Here is a 24,715-nt window from a genome sequence, read left to right as displayed (position 1 = left end):
CTTTATGGGATGATAGAGACCAGCCTAGGCAATGGAGAATGCACGCATTACTGTCGCAATTGATGGGATCTTATTTTTGTCCCGAATGTTTGTTGATTATGACCTTAACAGTGTAGCAGCTTGTTTGGCAAACCTGTCCTGTAATTCCCTTTGGGCATCACTCTAAGACGTCACTACTGTGCAGAAAGTAGGAAGCAGAGCAGTGGGATGCGAGGGAAGCAGGTGTGAGTGGAGGGAATACGGACATATGTGAAAGATGGCTGAATTCTTATTTCCTCTGGTACGTTTGATCCACTAAAATGCATCTCTTTAATAGTAAGCTTTCTTTCTTGCATGGGCTTTTTTGGACTATAATATGTCTTTTGCCTGCAGTATTACTGGATATTCTTTCTTTCACGAGGACTAGTTGGCGTTGGCACGGCCAGTTATTCCACAATAGCACCCACCATCATTGCAGACCTGTTTGAGGAAGGAAAAAGGACCACAATGTTATCTATCTTCTATATCTTCATTCCAGTGGGAAGGTTGGTTTTCTTGCTAGTAACTGACCCGCCTTTCGAAATTCTGTATGACCACGCCTGCAATTCAATATACCCTGAGCCTTGATTAGACATATTTTGATGTATGTCTGCATTGGCTCTTGCAAAAGGAGTTGTCACTTGCTTAGCATGTTTAAATAGAGATGGTTAGGTTTATTTCTATATTTACCTTGAAGAAAAATTTGCTTCTTTCCCCCAACATTTTTTAGGGAGAATCTAAACTCTGAAAACTGGTAGGCTTTGAATAAAATATTGAATCAATTCTAAAAGAAATACGTGCATGGGAGTAGGTAATTTATTTCTGGGTTTTGGAAGAGGAAAGCTTTCAGATATTTATTCACTTCACAAATTTTTCAAGAAGCCTCCATTAAATGTCTCCCAAGGAAGAACTGACACTTCCCTCTCCTCTTTTTGTTAAATTGACATTGTGTCTGAAGAAGAGGTGGAGAAGGGCTTTTTAAGTGGTTCGGAGGCACACTCTTTATTAGAGCAAGGAGCCAAGGCTGCGCCCAGAAGGCAGATTAAAACTAAAGGAATTCCTGCAGGACTTAATTCATGTGGCTGGCACAGGAGTCTGGGACATTATTGCCACCATCTTAAGTCTGCTCTGAGGAGGTTACACTCTCTTTTTAATACTGGCTGGCAAGTAGACTAGCATAGACTGTGAGAGTTGTTTCTGTTTATCCATTTTGAAAACTATGACAAAATACTTCTCTGTGCTCTCCTTCCCTGGCAAGACATGTCATTTCAGCCAGTGAGAATTCATTGATGCCTACTGATTATTCCTTTCTGTTGCTTACAGTGGTCTTGGTTATGTCCTAGCAGCTGGCATGGCACATGTCACAGGTGACTGGCACTGGGCATTCAGGGTGAGTTATTCACTTTCACTCATGGCTGAGGCATTCACTGTAAAATCAGAATCATCACTGGGGTTTGGATTACTTATGATCATTGTGTTAAAAGAGGTGAGCAGTGGAAAGACTTTCTACTGTCTGACTGGTCATGAACTTGGTGTTTAAGAAAACTCTTCCTGCAGGACAAGCGGAAGATTTATGCCTAGCTCTTGCAGAATGAAAGCAGGCATAGGTGAAATTGTACAGCAGCCTGGGCAGGTGCTGATGTTCCTCTTACCTGAGGACACACTTGGATTGGTTGTCAGTGCACCAAGACCTCCTCAAACAGAGGAAACTGAAGGTAAAATGATCATTATACTGGTAGCACCAGTATAATTCTTCAGGAAAATACAGACAGATTGTTTTCTGAAATGCTGTTGGGAACAACTTCTGTTATTTGAAGGTTTCAAGAAAATAACCTCTTCTGTTCTGGTCATGTCATTGTGATGTCTGTCCATACTGAACACCTACTGCTTTGGAAGTACTTTGTCAGAGCCTCCTAACTTACCATAAAATTAACTAGCAAGTACAGGATGAGTGGGGAAGAATCTTTACTGGAATAACAGTCTGATGTTATTCAGAGAACACTGATGACCGCATCAGTGATTCTTGCATTTGTGGCTAGAATACAGTTTTCTTTCTTCACATGTTTTTCTCCAAAATCAGTGGGAGTGATCATGTATCTGTATGATGGGGATGGAGGATCTATTGTCTTTCCTCCAAAGTCACCATGAATCGCCAAAATTGCTCTTCTTCTTTACAAATGTGACCTACAAACAGCAAGTCACATCTATTTCTGAACATATCTGCGATTCTCCGATGTGTAATTCTAACGCTGAATTTGAATTGCTGTGGAGTCTTCACTATAAGCAAAAAGGTATCCTTGATCTAACCAGCCTTGTGTCTACAGATAACTCCTTGCATGGGAGGTCTAGCACTGGTTCTTCTGATCCTACTGGTCCCTCACAGGACCCAGAGAAGGATAGCAGCACACAGAGCACTGAGCATCTCCGGCACAATACGAGTAGCAGCTGAGAAACCAGGTGTGCACAGAACTGCCAAGGCTACTTGGTGTCAAGATGTCATATCACTTGCCAAGAAGTAAGTGATTTTAGCAGCAAAGGTTCCTTCCATTGGTTCCCTCCATTGAGGAACGACCATTTCATTATTAGAAATATGACCTGCTCAGTTCCTTTGTATTGCATGCTGTAGACGAGATGATTACAACACCACTTATAAAATTCTTTCTTCCACTTTTACAGGAATACTACACAAGAGATCAGAAATTTCTTTGCTTCTGCTGTCCTCCCATTTTAAGGAGGGGGAAGGAGGCAAAGTTATGATAGCAGTGTGCTCCTATTTAAATCCAACTCTACTTTTTACTAAGCTTCCCCTCCCCTCTTACTTTAACACATAGGGTAAGCTAGATTGGTAAAAGGGCATATTTTGCAGGTGTAACTTTATGTGCAATTCTTAGTGCCTGAGGAAGGTTGGATCAGCATGTCTCAGCCAGTTGTTTTATGGTATTTGTGAGCCTGGCATGCCTCTGATACAAGAGGTGAGGGTCGGTAGGACCCAACATTGTTTATAAAGTTATTGTACGTGTGTTTTGACCCGCTGACCTGTGGCTGGCCGATGACCTCTTCCTTTTAATCACACAAAAATTAAACGCAACACCAGCTGACCTGCAGGATGAAGTAGAATACTGATTGCAGCAGGTTTCTCACTCCTGTTACCCTGCAGTTCGTGAAAGCCCATGCCAGGGGCAGGAAGGAAGAGTTGGATCCTCTTGGTGAACAGCAGGTGCCGCTGTGCAGCTGCGCCAGAGCCGGCTCCGCACTGCCAGTGCCCGCAGACCGCTTCCCCGCGGTCCCGATCAAATGTTTTTAGTTTTAAAGACTTGCTTTCCTGGGACCTTGTCTGTCTTTGGAGTGTTCCTCTTCTGTAGAATCCAGCGTTTTCTAATTGACAATCAGATTTGCATCCTGTTTGCATCCAGAACAGCAAGTATCTTAGAGATTGAGTTTGTCGGATTACAGTTTGTAGGCAGTACTCTCTGAAGTGAATAAAAAATGAACTTTCCCGAATCAAAAATGAACCTTTCTGACACTTCAACAACTAGACTATCGTCAAAGTTGCTTTTCTGCAAAAATGCTCATTACAACCTCCAGCAATGTTGTAAAAATAGATTTTAATTTTCTTTAGCAATTAATTTCCAAAGCATAAGGACATACTGCCAAAAAAACAGGTGGTTCCTCTTTTAATCAACTCAAAGAGACCTTTATCCTTAGAAGATGAAGAATTAGGTTCATATCTTAACAAATCCTCTAGTCTGGTGGTCACCTGGTCATTTGCAGCGCTTTTATTTAGTCTTAAGATTTCATACCTCCCTATTGACCTCAAAGGGGACTTTCTCCTAAACTATTAACAAGAAAGAGACTAGTAAAAAGTTAATTTTCTCGTAGAACAGGGCAGGAAGAAGACAAGATTTGGACAGTTCTTAAAAATGCTTCTCCTGTTGTCTTGAAAACTCACTGTGCAAACTGACAGTCTGTTTTTACTCACGTAGAGTTAAGCGCATTTCAGCTGCTGTGTCTTAACAGTTTGAAAGACCCATATGTTACTCTCATTTCTACTGGTCACACAAACAACCTAAAACCATCCTAAGCCATTTAGTCGTATCATAGAACATTTTCATTTGGTTGCTAAGCCATTAAACTCTTGCCTGCCTTTCATTGTTGTAGTTCTGCTATCAAAAATTTCACAGCAGTTGTTTTAGCAAAAGTTGGCAATAAACTCTGCAAGAGACCAGGACTGGGATTTAACATGAAATCAGTAGGTCTTACTCTAATTGGTACTTTACTGTTGAAGTTCATAGATAAGACTCATCAAAGTTTGTATCTTCAAGGGAGTACATTTTGATTATAAGATGTCTGAATGAATTGCTTTGTTATTGCTTGAAATCCTGGGTATTGCAGGTAGGCTTTTCCCTTTTTTCCTCACACCCCTTTCTTTCTAATAGCTCTCTTTTCTTTCTTTTGACTTTCAGTTGGAGTTTTGTCTGGTCCTCGCTGGGTCTGACTGCCATGGCCTTCGTTACTGGTGCCCTGGGAATGTGGGTACCGGTGTTTCTTTACAGGGCTCAGGTTGTCCAGGGCATTGTATCACCGTGTGATGATAAAACCTGTGATTCATCTAACAGGTGAGGTGTGCACGGTTGTGGAAACACACTTGGAAACACTGCACAGTGCTAAGTCACAGTTGTTTCCAAAGGCAGAAGGTAGGATGTTACTGTGAACACTTCTTGTGAGGGCAATTGAGTGTGAATGTTAGACTAAATTGCTTCCAGGTATGCTGAGACACTCCTATATGTTTGTTTGTTTATAATCGCTCAGTTAACTGGAAAGATGCTGCCAGCCCTATTTAAGTAAAGTGGAAAGAAGCAGTAATAGGAACACTTGCAGGGAAAGGAGCAGCTTTAGCAAGAAGACTTTAGTTGACAATTGACTGTGCACCCTGAGCTACGTAAATACCAATTTAAGTATGTTTAGATCCTGTATTTTGGTAACTTTCCTGTTATCTTCTTGTTAGTCTGAAACTGCTGCTGTGTTGGCCAGGTCATTGTGACTCCCAGCATAAAGCAAGCTTGGTGAATTTGATCCCGTATGATATCATTACCTCAAAACAGGATAATTTGGTCTTGTGAGTAACTGCCAGCAGATCTCTGCTTACAGAGGCTCTCTGTACTGATAAAGATTCATTAATAAGTATCAAATGTCGGATGGGCAAGGGGGATTTACAACAGGAGAGGAGTTGAAAGTAGTCATAATACAACTTCTTAGAGATCACTTTTCACCAGCAAGGAGTAGAATTATTTTCCTTACAATGTGTTATCCAGAACAGAAAAAAATGTATTCAATGTTCTTCTTGAGTATTCATGGCTACCCTCAATAACAGTGAGCACTGGGACACTTTTCTTCTATGTACTGACTCCCTACCAGTGGCGTCCATACACATGTCCCTACCTTTCTTCTGGAGGTATCCCAAATCTGGTTGTAGTCTCTGCCTTCATGATGGATTTACAAGAACTACCTGCTTACTACATTGTCTTTCCAGGTAAAGGCAATTAATGGGGAAAAGCAGTAATCACACCTTGAGTGTGTCCTCTGGTAATGGGGTTCTTTTGCTTTTCTACAATGGAATAACTGAATCAACTCAAAAGTGATTTCTGAGTTGTAGTGCAAACCAGGTGGATTGAATAGTCATCCACAAGTACTTCAATGGGAAATGCAATTGTCCTTCCATGGATGCCACTGTTGGCACATTAGTTAACAGCAAATAATGCTGAGGAAGGGAATGAACTCAGGAGTCTGGCTCAGGGTAGGCAGAGAAGGGAAGCTGGACAGTTTAAACTGTTCTGCTGTATCTGTTAAACAGATACAGTTTAAATACTTCCTTTATTAAGCTGAAGGTGTTAGCCCGTGTTTTGTTTTCTAATCCACCTTCTGAATTATTATTCCACAGTCGTGTTGCTAGAGCAGACATGGTCTTCAGAGTAGTAAAATGGAGCACCTGATAGTTTAACCTCATGTACTGCTTTCTTACAGGATGCTTTAAAAAGAACCTTGGCATAAGCTAGTGCCAGAAGCAGCATAAGGCTGGGTTTAGACTGTTATTCCATGGGGATGTAAAGAAACATAATATAAACAACTATGTCAGACCTGTCGCTGATGGTGCTGGGAGAACTGAGCTGCACATTCCCAGACCCGCCCAGGGATACTTTAAGGACGTTTTCCCCTCTGGCAGTTCAGCAGTTGCAGGCTTTGTTTAAGGATCAAGGCTGTGTCACTTAGACTCCCTGGAAACACAAATTCAAATGGCACCACAGCTGACTCAGGTCTCAATCCTTTCAAGGTAGATAAATAGGCAGTATGAAGTTTTTATTCAGGTCTTTGCGCAGATGCTTTCAAACAGATCAGACAGATAAGCGAGCAGCTTTCTTAGACCCTAAAAGATCCCATAGTAGCCTTTCCCCAGGAGTAAGCCTCTGTACTTTCCTACTCCCTGTCAACTGAACTATGCTTGGATTTATTTTTCACTGTTCCCCTTTCTTCCAGCTTTAGGTTTATTTCAACTGCAGTTTACAACACATGAATCTTCTAAACACAATTCCATGAATGCTTGGATCAACTAATGTCACTTTGGAACTTGCCTCTCCCAGACAAATCTCTAAGATAGTTATTGTGCCTAGTGACAATCTATATTGTCACTATCAAGCTATAGTGAGTGATGGATCTGAATTCTGAAGAACTTAGAGGGAGAGTACAAATATGCTTAAAGTTTGTTATCTTGCATAGCAATACTTTTTCTTTTTTTTTGTAGAATTATTAAATTCTTCCTAATCACCCAGAAAGAAATTAAAAAGTAGATGCACTGCAATTTAAAGGAATAGATCATATCCTACCTGGTTACTTTGATTTGCAGTCAGAGAAAGCTTAGGAAAAGGTACAGAACTTATCATGTGACACTCTGAAATATTTAGAAGCAGTTGTGCTCAGAACACAATGCTCCTGTCCCTGTTTGCCTCAGGAGAATTATGATGCATTAAACAATCAGTGGCACCACTGGTCTTGTTGCAAGAGACTTGCTTTGTCATTAGGATCTCATTTGGGACTGAGCGAAAAGCATATATGGAAGTCCCTCTGGAAGCTGAATCTTCTAAGCTATTCAAACATATACTTTTAAAACATGAACTTGTCATTCCTGGAGAACACATTAGCATTTGCAGACACACAAAGCTGAGTGGCATTTGAAATTCTGTGTTCAGAAAATACTACATGGAACCTCCCACTAGTTAGCTATTCAATATTCTTTGCACTCTTTTGGGATGTGGTAGATGTTTCCCATAGTCAGAGAAGTGACTCATCTCAGCTGTGCTAACTAGAGGGTTATAATTTAGATGTATATAATTCCGCGTGATAGGATCTCTTCCAAGGCAACAGATTGTGGTACAGAGTTATTCCATCAGTGTTTTAGGGATGACTGAGTAGATTGGTTCACAGGGTAACCAAGATGACTGTGTCTCCTCTAAATCACTGGATGTCCAAGCCAGGTCACACTGAGAAGAGTCCTCCTTCAGCCTGGGTGCATAACACCGGGTCTGTAAATGGGAAAATAACTGCTCCACGGGATAGAGCCTCAGTTGCAGAGGCATAGCTTCAACTGAGGCTTGGGATTACATCCATTTAAAGGAGTGGGAGGGTTAGATCAGGTGGAATAAAATTCAAGTTCCCCATTAAAGATTCCTCTGAAACTAAAGGTATAAGTAACACTATTTTTTTTTCCACAGTATGGTCTTCCTATGCTTAACTGAATCCTTTTCTTTGTCACCAGCCTAATATTTGGAGGCATCACCATTGGGACAGGGATCTTGGGCGTCATTGCTGGCGCAGAAGCTGCAAGAAGATTAAGGAAGATAAACAACAAAGCTGATCCTCTGATCTGTGCCACAAGCATGTTCATTTCTGCTCTTTGCCTCTACATAGCTCTGATGGTGGCCCAGACAAACATTCTTTCCACTTTTGTAAGTGCCAATCTGTCTATCATTAGCAAAATGTCTTTTGGGATCCTGGGGAGAAAAGGAAGTGGGTGGAGGAGGCGAGGGGTTGCTTTTGCAGAATTCTCTGTAATCTTCTAGACCATTAAGAGATTTCAGTGACTTGCGACAAGGTGGCCTGCCAGCTAAGCACTGTGCATGTTGCTCTAATACTGCCCACAGCTGTGGTCTGTCCTGCAAGAGCCACGCTGTGCATTATTTAGTCCAGTAAAAAGGGCATCCAGTCAGAACATTATAAATTGGGCCTCAGGACCTACAGAGTCTGCCCACACTAAGGAAGAGAATAGTAAGCCTATGTAGTTAGCTGCATAAAGCTAGTGTGTCCCTTATGCAAAAATGTAGTTAAAGGAAGCCTCAATCTTATGTTAATTTTTAATGCTATGTGACTAATTTAGTATTCTTATTTATTTTTGCTCTCTGAATACTTAAAGATTGGTGTACTTGTGACTGTACAATACGTACAGTTCTTGCTAAGAATAATTTAGCCATCACCTTCAAAGCCCCAAATCACTAGCTGATCTTCAAAGTCAAGCTTTTGGCAATGCAAACTGAAGTATAAACAACTGAAATTCTGTTCTCAGTAAAGGGAAAAATAGACACTTACTAGGAATGACGAATAGTTCCAAAAAATCCCTGTCAGAGGGAACTGAACATCAACCTTATTTTAACTATAATCTGGTAACAGCTAGGGAAAGACTCCAAGCTGTTTTCCTGTGACTCCATAGCCACAATTACCATGATTAACATAAATAAGAGGATCCAAGTAAAGTTAATTACAGTAATCAACAGTTCTCTGTGAAAGGGTACTTTTGCAGGTTTTTTTCTTCTGAGAATAACACTTACTCAAAGAGGTTTTCCTTTTGACTCCTCAGGAATGTGTATTCCTGTGGAAAAACACCTTTACACCAAGGGAAAAAACAAATGGATTTGCATGTCTGATTGTGTATTCACAAAGCAAAATATGAAATTGAAGATTATTTTTAGATTCGAGAGAGGAGATCTAAGTGCCAAATGAATTAGCCATTTTCTTTTTCTGCTTCTCAGGTTCCCACATAGTTCCGCTCTGACTATGTTCTTCAGTTCTTTTTCTGTCATTAAAGTTGGAGAACAACAGTTTCATTTGCCAGCCTGTGTTAGATGAGCGAATCAATATATTGCTTTTGAATTACCAAAATGTACCTTTTATTAGGACTGATAAAAAGAAATTTGTTTAAGTGCTTCTCTTCATGCAAACGACATTCTGTTTCCAATCAGTGTGATATCTGGGAGGAAATTCTGAACTGGGATATGGATAATTGTTCCTTAAGTTTCTTCCCCTGGGCAGACCAGTTGGTCTTTTAACCAGAGACTTTGCTGTTTTGTCTTTTGCTTGATGTGCTTGATTCAGGTGTTCCAAAATGTAACGTCAACAATGTGCAGTTGGTAATAAATTGTAGGGAATCTAAGCACTTGATTTTTTCTAGTACTTTTACCACTGCAGCTGCTTAACTACTGCTTTCTCTGGCACCAGCCATGCCTCTCCTTGCTTTCTAAACAAGATCTGACACTACTCATACTGGTGTGAGTATTGGAGCGGCGCACCAGCTGGTGTATCTAATTTGAAGGTCCCACTGAAACAAATCTTCCATTTGTGTAGGACACTAGCAGAAAACTGGCATTCTGGTCACTGTCTACTCAGGCACACTGACATTAGCAAACCCGTCTCCATCACTTCCCAGTGCAGAAGGTACTGAAGCAAAAAAGCATACGTGCATCAGCGTGCAATTACAGTAGTTTCTGTATAGTGCTTTCCACTGTCTTGAGTGGATAATGAAAGGGAACGAGTCAGGTTTATTTAGCTATGGCCAAAGCTGGAAGGAGTGTTTCAAAGCACAAGAATTCTCAAGTTAACACGGAAATATGGCTGGACTTCCAAGGGTTCTGTTGGGGTAGGTAAACTGAAATGTAATGAAATTTCTGTCCTCTTTTTGGACACTCAGTTCTTGATTTCAAAGACTACCTTTGAAAAGACAGAGAAAAATTACCTGGCTTTGTTATATCAGGGGAGGCTCTGTCTAAATTTGTTCCTGTTTCCAAAACAAGACAAAAGAAGCATGCTTTGCAGTGCAGCAGATGCTTTGGAAAGTCATGACTGAACCCTGTGACTGGGAACCTTGGACAGTATTTGGTGTTGTGGTAACTTAGATTTAAACAGACTTATCTTTGATGGTAGTGCTGTATCGGGATGCAGTCTTGCTCTGCAACTTGCCTTTGGAGGAGGCATTCTGCAGTTCTTGTCTCTGATACACCTGCCTGGTGTGGTTCTTTTTGAAAAGACAGAAATTGTTGACCACATATGGTCCAACCATACTGATTCCCTACTTTTCTGTTGAGGCATGTGACTGTTTAAAAGCAGAATGTGTGTTTGGCACGGACGTTGATTACAATCTAATTCTCTTCATATTAGCTTTAGGTATGCATATAAACAGTCATCTACAAATCAAAACCCCCTTAAAATTTGGGACGTTATTCTGGTTTCCTTTGAAAACCAACTTTTAAGCGCTTTCTGTTAAAACAGTTGGGGATCCTGGAGAAGGTTGGATGGGGCCAGGTTGGATGGGGCTTTGAGCAACCTGGTCTAGTGGAAGTTGTCCCTGCCCACAGCAGGGGCGTTGGAACTAGATGATTTTTAAGGTCCCTTCCAACCCAAACCGTTCTATGGTTCTGTGATTCTAAGGTGACTCTTTTCAACATACACTTAGATTAGAATGGGCATGCCACAAACAAGATTACACAAATTTAATGGAAAACTTTTCAATAATTATTTAAAATAAGAGACAGCATGAGGAATATTGAGAGATGGTAGGAACAGAAGGATATACTTTAAACAGAGCATTGCTCTTGTTTTCCTGCCATCCTCAGCCCTTCTCCCTAACCAAGTACAGTAATTCCAGGGTATCTCCACCTGTTTTGAAGAAAAGAACATACGACTCTCTCCTCTTTATTGATTGCAGTTGTTTTGCAGTTGGATGGCTTAGTATGCCAGCTATTCAACTGTATGGCATTTATTCTGCATGAGAAAGTATAAAATTGATATTGGTTTTAGACAGAATACTTTGATACAATCTGTAGAGTGATTACCTTCCAAAATTGTCTGGGTTAAATTTTTCTAATGACCTTACAACTGCAATCCACACAAGACCTTAGGAGAGAAAAGCAAAGCTAACAAAGTTGTGTCTTTAATGTTAACACAAGTATATATGAAATAATTATTTTCTGGAGTATGAGGCCTTAACCACTGAATGTCACATTTTCTTATCATGGATAATATTACATTAATTCCTATTCCTTTGAACTCTAGGTTGAGCATATAACTTGTTTCCTAAAGGTGAATTTGACTTTCTTTCTTGCACCAGGCATGACATGCTTTTGTTCTTAGGAGCTCGTAGAGATTAAATAACATGGAAAAACCATGAAGAAAAAGGAAAACTGGAAACAACACTTTAAAAGTACTAAACATCCCGAGATTCCTATAAGGGAGATAGACCAATCTGTCATTTGATGTGTAAAGGAGGTAGCCATATATTCCATTGATGGTATCTAGGAACAGTTTGGGAGTCTTCAGAACCTTCTGCGCTAACCATTGTATTTGCATCTTATTATACCTGAAGTGTCAGCCAGGATTTAAATAAATCCCTCTGTTCTTTGTCTCCTTCCTGTTTCACTTTAACCTGCGGTACCTCTAGCTAGCTATGACACAATTGACAGAATTTACATAAATTAATGCCATTATCACTGTATAGCAGGATTCAACTGTACTTCTGCATTTGCCTGTGAGCACTGCTTTGACCACTTTACAGGCTGCAATTCTAAGTTAAGCAATAGCACATTTAAAGTTTATTTGTATGGAACCAGGGGGAAAAAAAGCAAGGAAGGTCCTTGATGAGTTTGGCTTTTCCAAGAGAGTTCAAAAAGTATTAGCCTGAAATAAGGCAATGAAGGGCTAATATTTTCTGGTGGCTGCAAGATTTGACATTGGTAGTCCTTATTGCCGGGTGGCTTGGCAAAAAGCTGAATGGTATGATATTGCTACCCATGTCAATGAACATGTTTAATTTTGTGTTTGGCCCAAAGTTCTCTAATAAAAGATGTGTCAGTTGCTGTCCAGCTAAGACTGGCATACAGCATGGTTTCTGTAGTCTATAGAGTGTTATAGCAACAGTCACGGGATTCGAGAAGAATGATTGCATTCTGTTTCTTGCAAGGGCAAGGTCTGCCAAGGTTGTATCAGTGGAAAGATCTTGATAGTGGGATGCGTAAATCCAAGAGCTAAGACATAGTCAAGGAGTATGTGAAATGAGTGATATTTGTTACAAAACTTAAAGAAAAATAATTATCTATAGAGGAACAGATTCACTTGCAAATTAGAAAACTTATATAAAATATTTTGAAGGAAAAGATGTCTGGGTAAAGGTCTTTGGAGAAGAAAACACATGAACAGTACGGGTAAGAAACACAGAGGAGGTAGGGGTGTCATAGGAAGATGTAAAATAGGTCTGGTTCTTCTTAGGAGAATGTAAGCTACCCCTCTGAGAACATCTGATAGTTTGCCGCTGTGCCTTTCTTAGGACTGTGTTTTCATCAACCAGGCACAGCACCTTGACCAAGACCTTACTGAACAAGATGCTGGCACTTGTTGTTACTATGGATTTTATTTCCTAAGTGCCATCTAACTGTGGCCTGTGTCTCTGCCTTCTAGAACTGCTCCAGCTTAATAGTGTACCTTTAATGCTTTCCTCAAGTATCAATTAGTCTGTACAGCCTGCTCAAACCTATGTCCAGGACTGGCTGAAAGGGTTAATCTTTTCTAAGACCACAGCTGTAAGAACTGTTGAGGGCTCTACCCTTTTTCCTGATGGCTGGGTCTCCATTTGTGATGAATTAGGGAATTCCCACAGGGCACCAAGGCTTTGAGGCTGCCTGTCTCTTTTGGAGTCCATTTCATTTTGGAAGTTATCTCTCTGAAGGAGCCTTTAAGAGTCCTTGTACTGGCACAGAGGCGTTCTATTGGTTTCATTTGGAAATGCAAGCAAAGGGACATCTTTGAGCACTTTTTAAACCTGTGCTAAATGTTTGTCTTCACAGGCTCTTGCTTTCCTCTTCTTGGGATCAGCAGTTCATTACAGTTCATTTGGGAGAATGGTATATGGTTTCTATTTTGGCTCTTCTGCTGAGGATTTGTAACACAAAGCAACCAACATACTTTCTCTGGTTCCTTTCCCCCCTTTTAAGACAAAATTAGTGTTTGTAAGCATAGACAGAGATGTTTAATTTATAAGCAGATGGGTATGTACAATAACTCTTAGATAGATAAGCATGGTCAGTAAGCCTGTCTTCATTTTCACAATAAAGAAGGCCAATGCAGCATACATAGTCACTCCTTTCTTCTTTTTTGCAGATTTTTATTGCATTTGGAGAACTGTTTTTGTCTGTAAACTGGGCTGTTGTGACAGACATACTGTTGGTAAGTGCTTGTGAAACTATTTCCTTATTTCGAGTTTTTCAGCTTTTCTCAACATAATATTGTTCATAAGCCTGCATCTTGGTGGCCAGAAGAACCTCCACCTTCTAGGAAGAGATGAATTAAATCTTACTAAGAATACCCTTATTGGTACCCTGCTAACGTTACAAATGTAATCACGTGCAACAATGTACTGCTGTGCAAAGTTACCAGTAACAGTATAGGTGTGGTGATGCGGTAGTCCAAGTTCATTGTAAGCCCAGAAAGGAGATGTACTGGTTTGGGTGGAACTCATGCAAGTAGAACTATCTAGAGCTGCTGGTACCCACACTAGTTTGGATTTTCTATACAGCTCTGTGTTGTTGGATGTCTACCAGAAAATGGTCTGCACCAGAAAGAGAGTGACTTTCTGTCTGTAATCAGAGATTTTCTATTTGTGCTCCAAAGGTTTGAAAAGGTGATCCTAATGAAGGAAAGTCAATATTCTGTAAACTGAAGTTAGTGAATCCATTACAGTTCATCATTCTGTGAACTATTAGCAAGTTCCCTTATTCCAGAATACAGTGCAGATAAATTCCAGCACTTGCAAGTCAAATTCATAAGTATTAGGCAAGCAGTGATGCTCATGAGATTCTTGGGGATTCCAGGACTGACACCACAAGCCCGAAGAATAGCAGTACATTATTTAATCTGAATTCTGTCACCAGTAACTTTCTTTAGAATGGAGTGATGTGAAAAGCACACATCTTGCGGCACAGTAAGTCTAGGTATCAATGAGCAGCTAGTTCTTTTTATCATTGCAAAGGCTTTTAGGGTTAGTAATTTTTTAATGTATTTGAGTTTTCACTCAAAGTTTGGCAACCTTTGGTTTATGCTGTAGCTCCACGGTCACTAATCAGTGTCTGTGTAAAACAATATGTGGGATAGATACCGTTACTATCGCTGAACTATGCAGATCATCATATGAAGTAGCTTATATGACTTCTTTTTTTTAAATCCATAGTATGAACAAGCTGAATATAGTTTATCAGTCAAATATGCATGGAAGTGGTCTACCTTGTTCATATCTAGCAATCAAACTGCAGAAAGTTGATTTAAGTACCAAAGCCAGAGCTACTAAAATGATTGAAAGTCCTTTTGTTGCTAGCCATGGGCATAAGACAAAGCATTAAATTGGCACTATCCTTTTCTACAAAGAGTATAGTACTGTATCGCAAATGAGATCCAGAGTCTCTACTTTGAAGAATCTTCTTTTGTGGGATCACTGTGCTGCAGAACAGTGGGTGTGACAGTAACCCAAACATTTCAAGCAGGATGCTACCTCAACCAAGGGTGTTGAGTCAAGAATGGCATGGGCAAAATGCTGATGCCATTGGTACTGACAGAAGGCAAAGCAGGGAAATTGTGTAACGCCATCAGGACAAGTGAGAGAAGACAGAAAGGTAAGGGCAAAGCAGAACAGAAATCTCTGATTGTTTCCCACCCTCAGGCTAATGATGGAAAACCGGTAGGTGAAGAGAGCCTAAGCAAGGTTCATGGGAGCATCTTCCATTTTATGTAATAGTTTTGCATTCTAAGGGAGCTCAAGTCTATTTGCAGATTGCTACTGCAAACCCCACTGTCAAAATAAATCTTTCATATAAGAACCACCATGAATGTGGTAATACGTAGCACAACATGCAGTGATGCACAATAACATGTCACAAGAGTCGAGGACAGTAAAGAAGATTTGCAGCCCGTGGCTCGTGGAACACAGTTGCCCACAAAGCTGTCATCATTACTTGCTACCACGGGAATTGAAAATTTACAACTGAGGTTGCTGTCACTATGGTCTTAGTTGCTCAGTTGCTCAATACAACTTGCTTTGTATTCCTAAGAGCTAACTAAAAACAAGTGGCAAAAAAGCTGAGCAGAGACAAAAGTATCTCTGTTACAATCTTCCGTGTAAAAGGGTGTGAAAGTACATAGCCAAATGCTGAGCATCGTATAGTGACAAAAGGGACTAGCTGTGAAACACTACAGAACTCTTCCTTCCACTGACTTGACCTTGCCTTGTTGTCGTGAGCCTGTTTATCCTCAAAATTCAGAGCTTGAAGAATCTTTCTTTACATTCTAATTGAGGTGAAGGAATGAAACAACTTCTATTTCATGGTTCTTCAACAAAGCACTGCTGATATTGACTATTGTGTTATGTTCTCAAGTTACTCTTTCATGGTACTGCTCTCTACATGTCAGTTTTCTGCACTCTGGAATTTTAATTAAAATTCCAAATTTGCGATCAGCACTGGTGAATTGGTTGCCTGCTTAAAATCTCAGCCACCAGCAAGAGGGTTTTGTTTCTTCTTCGACTCTCAAAGAATGGTCAGAAACAATTATCCTATGAGACAAGAGCTGTAGCCTTGAAGCAGTGAACAGGTGCAGAAAAACTATCACTAGTTCAAACTGAATTTTTTTATTAGCTTCTATTTCAATTTATTTTGAAATAACTTTTTTTTTTTTTTGTGCAACAGAACCGCACACTATTACAACTGGTATCCTTTTTACATCAGTTGAGGCACCATTGAAGGATTTTTTTTTAAAGTTTCTCAGTTTACTTTTCTTTGAACTCCTACATCTGCATTTTAATTCTCTCCTCCCTCGTCAAAGAGGAAGGGGACATCACTGAGTTAGATACTATTGATATACAATGGGGAAAGTAAAGCAGGTGGTTACTGTCAGCTCTTTCCTTCAGTTCCTTTCTGAACCCAAATTGCGAAGTTTGCAAGGAGCTGTGCTTTCATTCAGTTCAGTCACTCGGTCTCAGCTTGCTTAGGGAATGCTGCATCATATTGCAGCCTGCAGGAAGTCTATGCGGAGCATCATTGCTGTATCCTGGATCCATCTAAATCCAGAAGAGGAGGAAGTTCTTGTCTCCAGAGTGACCAACACCCCTCATTTGTATTTATTTTAGAATCTTTTGTGTTTAGGTACGAGCAATATCGTGTCAATTGGCAACAAGTGGGAAGGTGAAAAGTTTGGCTGAGCAGAGCTCTGCAGCAGTGGGTTGCCCCTGCAAGCAGACGTTCAGTGTATTATCATGAGTGTGCTTTGGGTTTGATCTGTTGAATTCTAAATGTTGCTAATTGTTTTATCAGAAAAATTATGGAATTCAGCTGCATTTGTGGATGTCTGCTCTGTCTGGCAATCTTATTTGGGAGTTGTGTTTCATTCTGCTGAAAACCCATGGGTTCAGTTTATTACTGCTATTACATTGACTGAAGGGTGTCACAGATAACGACAGTAATTTCTCTTTTTGCATTGTTTCCCATGTGAACTGGTAGGATTTCTGATAATGTGGCTGCATTTGCTAATGCGTGTTCTTATTTTGCCATGAAAATGACTTTTCTTTCTTCCCACATGGCACAACTAGCCAGACAATATAGCTAGGAATTCATTTATCCTGCGACCTGTGGAGCTGAAGACAAAGGACGATGCTGTCTGAATGATAAGGACTTTCTTCCTTTGTGGCTAATACATCAAGATGCGTTGCATGTAGCAACCTTTGCGCCTCTTATTCAGCTGTAAACATGAAGGTATCTACTGTACAACTACAGTCATAATGTGCAAGTGGAGCAGTGCTGTGGCTGCCTTGCTTACAATACGCTGGCTTACTGGGAGGCTGTACATGGAGTGGCCCTTATGAAATATGTTTGCCGTCTGGGAGGTAATAGGACCCCGTCTTTTAGGTTTTTGGCAGCTAAAAGCGTAGGAGGTTCTGGAACTGGAAGCTAATAATGGGTTTGGGAAGACTACCAACATGTCCCCATCTTTGTTTAGAAGTGCCCTAGGAGGTATAGGAGCATTTACCAGCCTGTCTGTTCCATCTGCTTTTTTAGCTGACAGGTCTGTCACATAGTCTGCAGTAGGATCTCTAAAACCTCCAGAGACAGCACAACAGGGTTTGCAAAGTATATCTGTTTGGAGGACCCTGCTTATCTGTCAAAGCATCCGGACTGGGATCTTCTAGGAGATGACAGTGTGTAGGATGTTATCTGCATTGTTGACACGGCGTAGGTAACTGGACAGTCACTGTGGACAGGCAGGATGCTATGGCTATTTCAGAGTCCCTGTGTGGGGAGTGTTTGGTTTCTTCTTTTTCTAGTGAATACCTACAGTGCATCAAGCTCTCGCGTACGTTTCCATTGTGCAGAAGAACCTGAATAATAGTACAGGCAGAGTTTGTATGAGCCTGGTACCTACAGGAAACGTCCTATCCTTCTCTTCCATTTTTCTTGTTACAGCTTTGTTCCGTGTGTCTCTTGTAGTTACTGATATGAGATATTAAATAAATGTGGTAAGGAAGTGGTGCAGGGCACTGAGAGAGCGAAAGTGCATTTATCTTTTCTCATGCCTGCAATGCCCACAATGTACTAAGTGCATAACAATATTTCATTTGTATTTCTCAAACACAGCCTGTCATTATCAATAAAAGAAATCTGAGTCTAGGACAGATGACATGATATACTTGGAGAGCCAAGAACTGACAGTCTCCAGTTTAGTACAGTCTGTCATAGCCAGATCTACTTCCCAAGCTCGGAGTTTTCTGCTGTAGTTTCTTTATTTCTCTTTCTGTACAAGAGCCTGTTCCCAAAATTCAGATGCTCAACTGGCATTCCAGGCAGGTTCTGAGAGAAAACAAAACTTGGGTAGACTACATGCCCTCAGTCTAGGCCAAGGTGTGTCATGACCACAGTGAGGAGGAGCTGTTGGACTGTTCCTTCATCCCATGGATGACGAGGATTTCGGCTGCCAGATCAGCCAATCTCACATGACTGTTCTTACACTGGATGCAGTGTGATGGCAACACGCTATTAAAGTGGTTTTCTGTAACTCTGAAGCAATCTCTCAGGTATCCCTGTTTTAGTATTTATTATTATTGAAGTATTCTATCTAAATATTCCTAATGAAAAATAATTGGTTAAAAATATCTACTTTGGAGAGACTAGGAATGGAAAGGGATACAAGCTAGCTGTATGTGTACAAGGTAAGTAAGGAAGTTGTGTCTTTTAATAAAACTGCATTGTATGGAGTACTCTTACTGGGTGCAAAGATGCTGGTTTAAGATGCTGAGTGATTTGTGTATCCAAGTTTGTGGCCATTTCTGCTAAGAGGGGCACTACCAATGTGGACTGGTTCTTTACTGAAACTGGTTGCCATATGGGGCAAGCAGGACCGAAAGGCTTCCACTGAATGGAAAGAGTTATATTAGCTCTTGAGAAACTCGGTTTCTGAACAGAGGAAATTTGGTTGTAGGAAAAAGGACGTCACTGCTCATTGTTGTGTTTCTGGCATTCCAGCAGGGTGTAAGGCGTGGTGCTGCTTAGAAAACCCTGGCTACAGGAAGGGTTTACTAGGCAGGAGGACAGTAGCCAAGTTGGCTATAATTTTTGCTAATTATGTTGGAGGAAATCTGTCTATTTTCTTTCTCATTTTAGATAAAATGCTCTGTTAAATTTAAATGGGATTCATAGCCTCACTTCCTAAGGAAACAAGACTTACTACAGTCTGTGCTTTCTCTTCAAGTTTCAAAGCCATGGATTTCAACCCAGTTTGAAAAAGAGTTAGACACCTCAGGAAGACCTGAGTTCGTACAGGCCTTGTGAAAATAGGTGACCTTGCTGAGAAAAATTATCCAACTTGACACCGCCCCAGAAGAACTGTGTTTTAGGGAAAGACTCTGCAGAACATACATCTTGTCATACTTGAGGGAAAATGGTAGAAATATGTTTGTGTGAGAGAGCATGAAAACTGCAGCAATGGAAAAAGCTTGGCATGGTACTTAAACTACAAGATGTAAATCATGCATTATTCTGTGAATGGTTTTTTATCAAAATAATGGGTTTTAGGTCTTTTCATTCTATATGTGCTCCAGTCTTCATACCAAGAACATATGTCATGCTAGCTCCTGCAACTGCAGGGCTGCAAGAGGGAAAGGAATGCAGTGCTATAGTATCCTCTGTCAATCCACTCCTGAATGCAAACCATTACATTGATATAGATTATTGTCCTTCCCATTTCTGCATCTGTGCCATGGATTGTAGTTTCAGTATCGTTAAAATGCTGTAAGTTACTGGTATGTATAGGTCCTGACTTCATGTGGCACTTATTTGCACAAGAGTAATTAACCTCTGTGTCTTGGACAACGTTGCTTCCTTACCCACCTGTTTTAACAGCCATTAAAGGAGTTTCACCCACCCTAAAGATGTGGCATTGATGTTGCTATTGTGATATAGCTACATCTTAGTGGTAGGTAGATATTTTTAATTTAATATTCTGAGGTTTCTTCAAACACAAAAACTGATAACAAAACTCTAAGTTGACTGTGAGAGCAGGATTTATTTTTTTTTCTTCTAAACACAACTTGTCATGCATATTAGTGTTTCTTTGAAGGCAGGTATAGAGCCACAACTCAAACCTTGAGTTTGTCTCTTGGTAAAACACCAGTCACCGTATTAATTAGTGTTGGAGACATGCTAAGTGATGTTCAGATCAGGTTCCCAAAAAATCAAGTTGCGGTATAGAGAAGTGGGAGAATATTAAACATTTCATCTCTGATATAAACAAGTGGTTGGAAAACAAAGGTGTGAAGGTTGAAAATTGCTTCTGTCTTATTCTGACTGTGAATGTGTTTTTGTGTAAATGTATTCCTGAAAAAGAGAGACACAAATTATATAGAATCTTACTGTACTTCTTCAGGCACAGTTGATATTCAGTAGCACAGACATAAAGCCCTTATTACCCCAAAATGACTTTATTTCATTTTAAATAATAGTTCTAATCTATGTGATGTTTTTCTGTGTGATGGATGTGCGCCACATCTTCTTCTCCAATTTGTTATTTAAACTGTGTGCACTCAAAAGCATAATCATTTCGAGGTACTGTTACTAGACTAGCTATATCTCAGGTGCTTTGCAGTTACAAGCAGCAAACTTCTGCCATCATCAAAGCACCATCAGCCACCTTCTGGTCTGCCAGATTGTGCCCCCCCCTCTGTCTTCACGTGGTCTGCAAGGTGTCAGCTGACATCCTTTCTCGCCAGGAACTCCAGGTTCCAGGTACCACTTTTTCCCCCCAGCAATCTAGACCATGCCTGCTGACACAATGTTGTAAGAGATTTTTGTCAGAGGCTGTCAGTGCTGAATCTCCTTATTAGTAAATCAGTACAACTGGACGGGTTACTGTCTGGAGGTTTTTATTAGTTGCATAGCCAAGTGAATCTCTACAAGCTGCTGTGAAGGGCAGGCAGGAGAGTCATGTTTTTCCTACTTTATTGTCATTCCCTCTTGTGTATTGATTTCTTGAATTATTTTCTCCTCAACAAAACATCCAGTGTACTCTTTTGCTCAGAATAGCTTCTCTGTCTCCAAATTGTAAACAGTATTTGAATAAGAAATATATAAAAATTAATATATTAATCTCTCTCGGATGTTGTATAAGTAGTTGGCCTTTCAGGAGATTCACTCTGTTAATATTCATTCTCTTGTGGGTTGTGTTTTCTTTCAGTATGTTGTGACACCAAGACGGCAGTCTACAGCTATTGCCCTGCAGATTTTGGTGAGCCATTTGCTGGGAGATGCAGGCAGCCCATATCTCATTGGTGCTGTAAGTGAATTCTCTGCTTATTGAACTTTCCGTAGGGTAAAACTTTTAGAAACTGGAAGACAGACACTCACAGAATTGTAGGCACTTCCTGGTCCAAAATTAGAAGTGACTGAAATTGTGGCCTTGATACTAGAATACGGAAAGACATTTTTCTAAACATTTTTACATGCATGCAACTTCTGGTACTGTGACACTGCAGTTATATAGAATATAATCCTATGCCTTGTAGGTGTGAGTAGTTCCATGCAGTGTGTAGAAATTTATTTTGATTTTAAATTTGCAAACTCATAAATTTTTGAAGGCATACATTTTTTGCAAAGACGGTGTCATGGGTATTATAGTTGGATTTAAGCGCTTTCTGTTAAGTTTCTGAGGAGTTTTGTGGAAATTAATCAAAATACCATTTTTTATCTTGAAACCTAACACTGTTAACTCAAATCTTAACATTTGAAATCTTGCAATTAGTCAATGCTCTCTTGAAAATCACGACAAGAGTGACTGCAATGGTTGCCTTTTGCTACTACTTGGCATTCAAAGCTCTGGTCTCAAATTACCTAAACCTTGAATTCCCATATTGCTTGAGACCTGATTTCTTTGCCCTTGATCATTTACTTGATCTTTGGTGCTTCTGGGCAAAGCACCTAGTACTGTTTTCTCCCTGCAGTTCATTTGTTTTAGTTCCAGTGGATGATATCTGTCAGTGTTGTTTCCTTCCTTCATTATTTTTGATTTAAGACACAGTAATTCTGCACGCAGTAGCTAACCGATCACCCACTTTGATTTTTCTGCTTTACTGGACACTGGAGAAAGAGTGAGTCGTTATTGTTGCTTTAAACTTTTGTTCATATGAAAGTTTATTTTAAGTAGTTCACCTCAGGAACATCTGTTCTTTCTTTGTCACATGTTAACAGGGTTAGGGTTAGACAGGGCCAGACAGAAATGCCCGAGTGAGCTGTACCTGTAGGCACAGCTGCTGCTGGTCCAGTCAGACAGGACATCCCCCTTGTCCTCAACTGGGTGAAAACCGGAGTCTCAACAGTGTAATCTGTCTGGCAGAGAAGACAGCCCTCTCACTGAGAGATTCCTCCTGCTGGCTCTCTTTTTTTGGCAAATGAAGAGATCACTTTGCCCATTGGTGTGTGTTATGAAACTCACACTGATTTGGCTGCATGCATGGGGAATGGTAATAACCGACATCCCCGTGTCGTGAAAATGGCTGAAATGATATGCAAAAATGGGAGGTCTCTTAAAAGCTTAAGTATGTCTTGTGCATTCTCCCTTCTTTGACTATTCCATTGATTTATGCTTCCTGCCTGAAAGATGAAAATAGTTGTATCATCTCTTACCCCCTGTTCTTTGCCACCTTTGAGACACAGGCAGAGTTGAGGCTTCCTGGTGAATGCTGCTGCATCCTGCTAGTAACTGTGTGCAGAATACTTCTTATGCAGTACCTTGCATGCAGTTGCCTTAAATAGCAGCTAATCAAAAAGTGTGAAGACAAAAAAAGCTTATCCAGATGAGATTAACCTCAGGTAACCTTGCAACTTTGCAAAGAACAGAGACAAAAAATACAGGAAAAAAACTTATCTATGCCCAAGTGGGGCCTTATGCAATGAGCACAACATTGTCTTCTGGAATGCTTCTGTAAACCGATGTACCAACGCTGTCCACGTCCGCTGTTGATTAGCCACCAAATCTTCTGCATTCATGTCTTGCTATTGTTTACTAACCTGCTTCAGCTAACCCTTTAGCTTAAAAACTGGCTGGAGGGTCAGGGAACAGTCTTTTTCAGAGTCTGTTTTTCTTCTTTCAATGCTTCAGAAATATTCTTACTAAGCATTTTAAAATTAAATACATTAGGTTTGTATTTTGGCCATTATGCTTGCTGTAGTCCCAAGGTGCCCATTTAGAGCTGATCTTGCTCTTATCTGCTTAAACTGTCATAAATAATCATACTGAACCCAGCAAAGGTTGCAGAGTTTCATATTTCTGTATTTCAAGTCACATAGCGTATTCTAACCATCAAGAACAAATGCAGGAATAAAAATTACTGCATTCAACATTCATCTTTTTGTTTATGCTAACAAGAGATTTTAAGTTCCTGGGTTTAGTATTGAATCTTATTGAGTTTCTTGAAATCAGCTTTTCTTTCTGTCTACAAAAATAAAATTCATGTGTATCATTTGTAACTTTTACAAGCTCATCCTCCAGCCAGTGCAAAAAGCAGCTGCCTGGTATCTTCTTCTTCCCAGTTCCTCATAATGTCACTCCATGACTCCTCAAATGCCTTTTGGCTCCAGAGCAGACTCCAGTCTTGTCTCTTAAATTAATTTCCAGCTCTTCCCTTCTTAATGAGTGTTGCTGCTTGTGCCTGTATCGATGCTAATCCCCTGTTTGTATCCATTTGATGCTGTTTAAGGATGGATAAAGTTAGAGAATAACATCAAGAAATGATAAAGGTCACCACCAAATGTCTGTCCTGTGCTAGCTATCTGGAGATGGGCTAGAAAATGGTAAAATTAGTTAAAGTTTACCAAACATTACAAACATCGGTTGCAGCATTGCCTACTCTTGTGACTGGAGGCACTGGAGTTATAAAAGAACATGAGACTCCTTGACCAAATGGAAGCTGAAGAGCAGTGAAGTATAGATGTATTGGGTACTGGGTTTGACAAACTTTGGTAGCAGGCTTTTCATCTTTATCTGCCTAGTTTTATTCTTTTCAAGGACCACACTGTAAACAGTCTGCTTAAACCAAAAGAGAATGATGATGTTATCTCAGATTAAGGACAGCCTTGTTCACTCCCTTAGATCGCCCATGCTATCCAGGTCAAGAATGCTCACTCATTCCGGTGGAGTTTCTGGAGCATGCAGTACAGCTTCATCACGTGTGCTTTTGTTGGTGTCTTTGGAGGAGCTTTTTTCCTCCTGACATCTTTCTACATTGAGGAAGATCGTAAGGAAGCGGAGCGGCTTTGAGGTTTCTATATATCTTTATAACTTTTAAACCTGTATCTGATTGCTTTCCTGTTTTTACATTAGCCATGATATTGGCTCTGTATAAAGTTAAAACACAAATATCTGCATTATGTTAATACTGCATTACTTTCTGTATAAAAGAAAAAAAAAAAAAGGCAAAATCCCAGCGAAGTCTTAGATTAAACAAACCTCCCATATTGAGCAAAACAGACTGCGGAACACACAAGGATCATGGAAGTGGTATCAGTGACACCTTCAAAACACTGCTGTCTATGGAGGTAGTAAAATAGCTTTACTGTAGGTAATGCACCATTACAGACTTCATGGAAGGTGCAATTCCTTTTCTACTCTGGTCTTTCTGAGCCCAGTAGAACCAGTCTTAGCCTTCTCCCTGAAAGAAGTCATATTCAAAGTGTAAAAGACTTAAAGAAAACCTGCTGAATTGGACAGAACACTGTCCTTAATCATCTAGATTCTTACAACTTCCTTCTGCTCTGACTTGGTTTTCTAGGTACCAGAAATGAATGCAGTCTTTCAAATGAAAATG

The 24,715-nt window shown here is 40.2% G+C and overlaps 1 protein-coding gene across 1 annotated transcript in view; it reads left to right on the top strand.

Annotated features, from left to right (window-relative positions):
• Positions 1–24,273, top strand: part of SPNS3 (spinster homolog 3 (Drosophila)) — a 27,635-nt gene extending 3,362 nt beyond the window's left edge. The window contains exons 4-11 of the mRNA XM_009885185.1: positions 373–524; positions 1,342–1,408; positions 2,343–2,533; positions 4,482–4,634; positions 7,826–8,015; positions 13,486–13,551; positions 21,091–21,189; positions 24,001–24,273. Of these exons, the coding sequence (XP_009883487.1) occupies positions 373–524; positions 1,342–1,408; positions 2,343–2,533; positions 4,482–4,634; positions 7,826–8,015; positions 13,486–13,551; positions 21,091–21,189; positions 24,001–24,168 (1,086 nt within the window). The 3' untranslated portion in view covers positions 24,169–24,273. The remainder of the gene's footprint in view (positions 1–372; positions 525–1,341; positions 1,409–2,342; positions 2,534–4,481; positions 4,635–7,825; positions 8,016–13,485; positions 13,552–21,090; positions 21,190–24,000) is intronic.
• Positions 24,274–24,715: the final 442 nt, after the last annotated feature.

Source organism: Charadrius vociferus, unplaced genomic scaffold (genome assembly GCF_000708025.1).
Source record: "Charadrius vociferus isolate BGI_N301 unplaced genomic scaffold, ASM70802v2 scaffold54, whole genome shotgun sequence".
Classification (NCBI taxonomy): Eukaryota; Metazoa; Chordata; class Aves; order Charadriiformes; family Charadriidae; genus Charadrius; species Charadrius vociferus.
The sequence above is the reverse complement of the archived record's forward strand: the minus strand, read 5'-3'. Positions and strand labels throughout refer to the sequence as shown.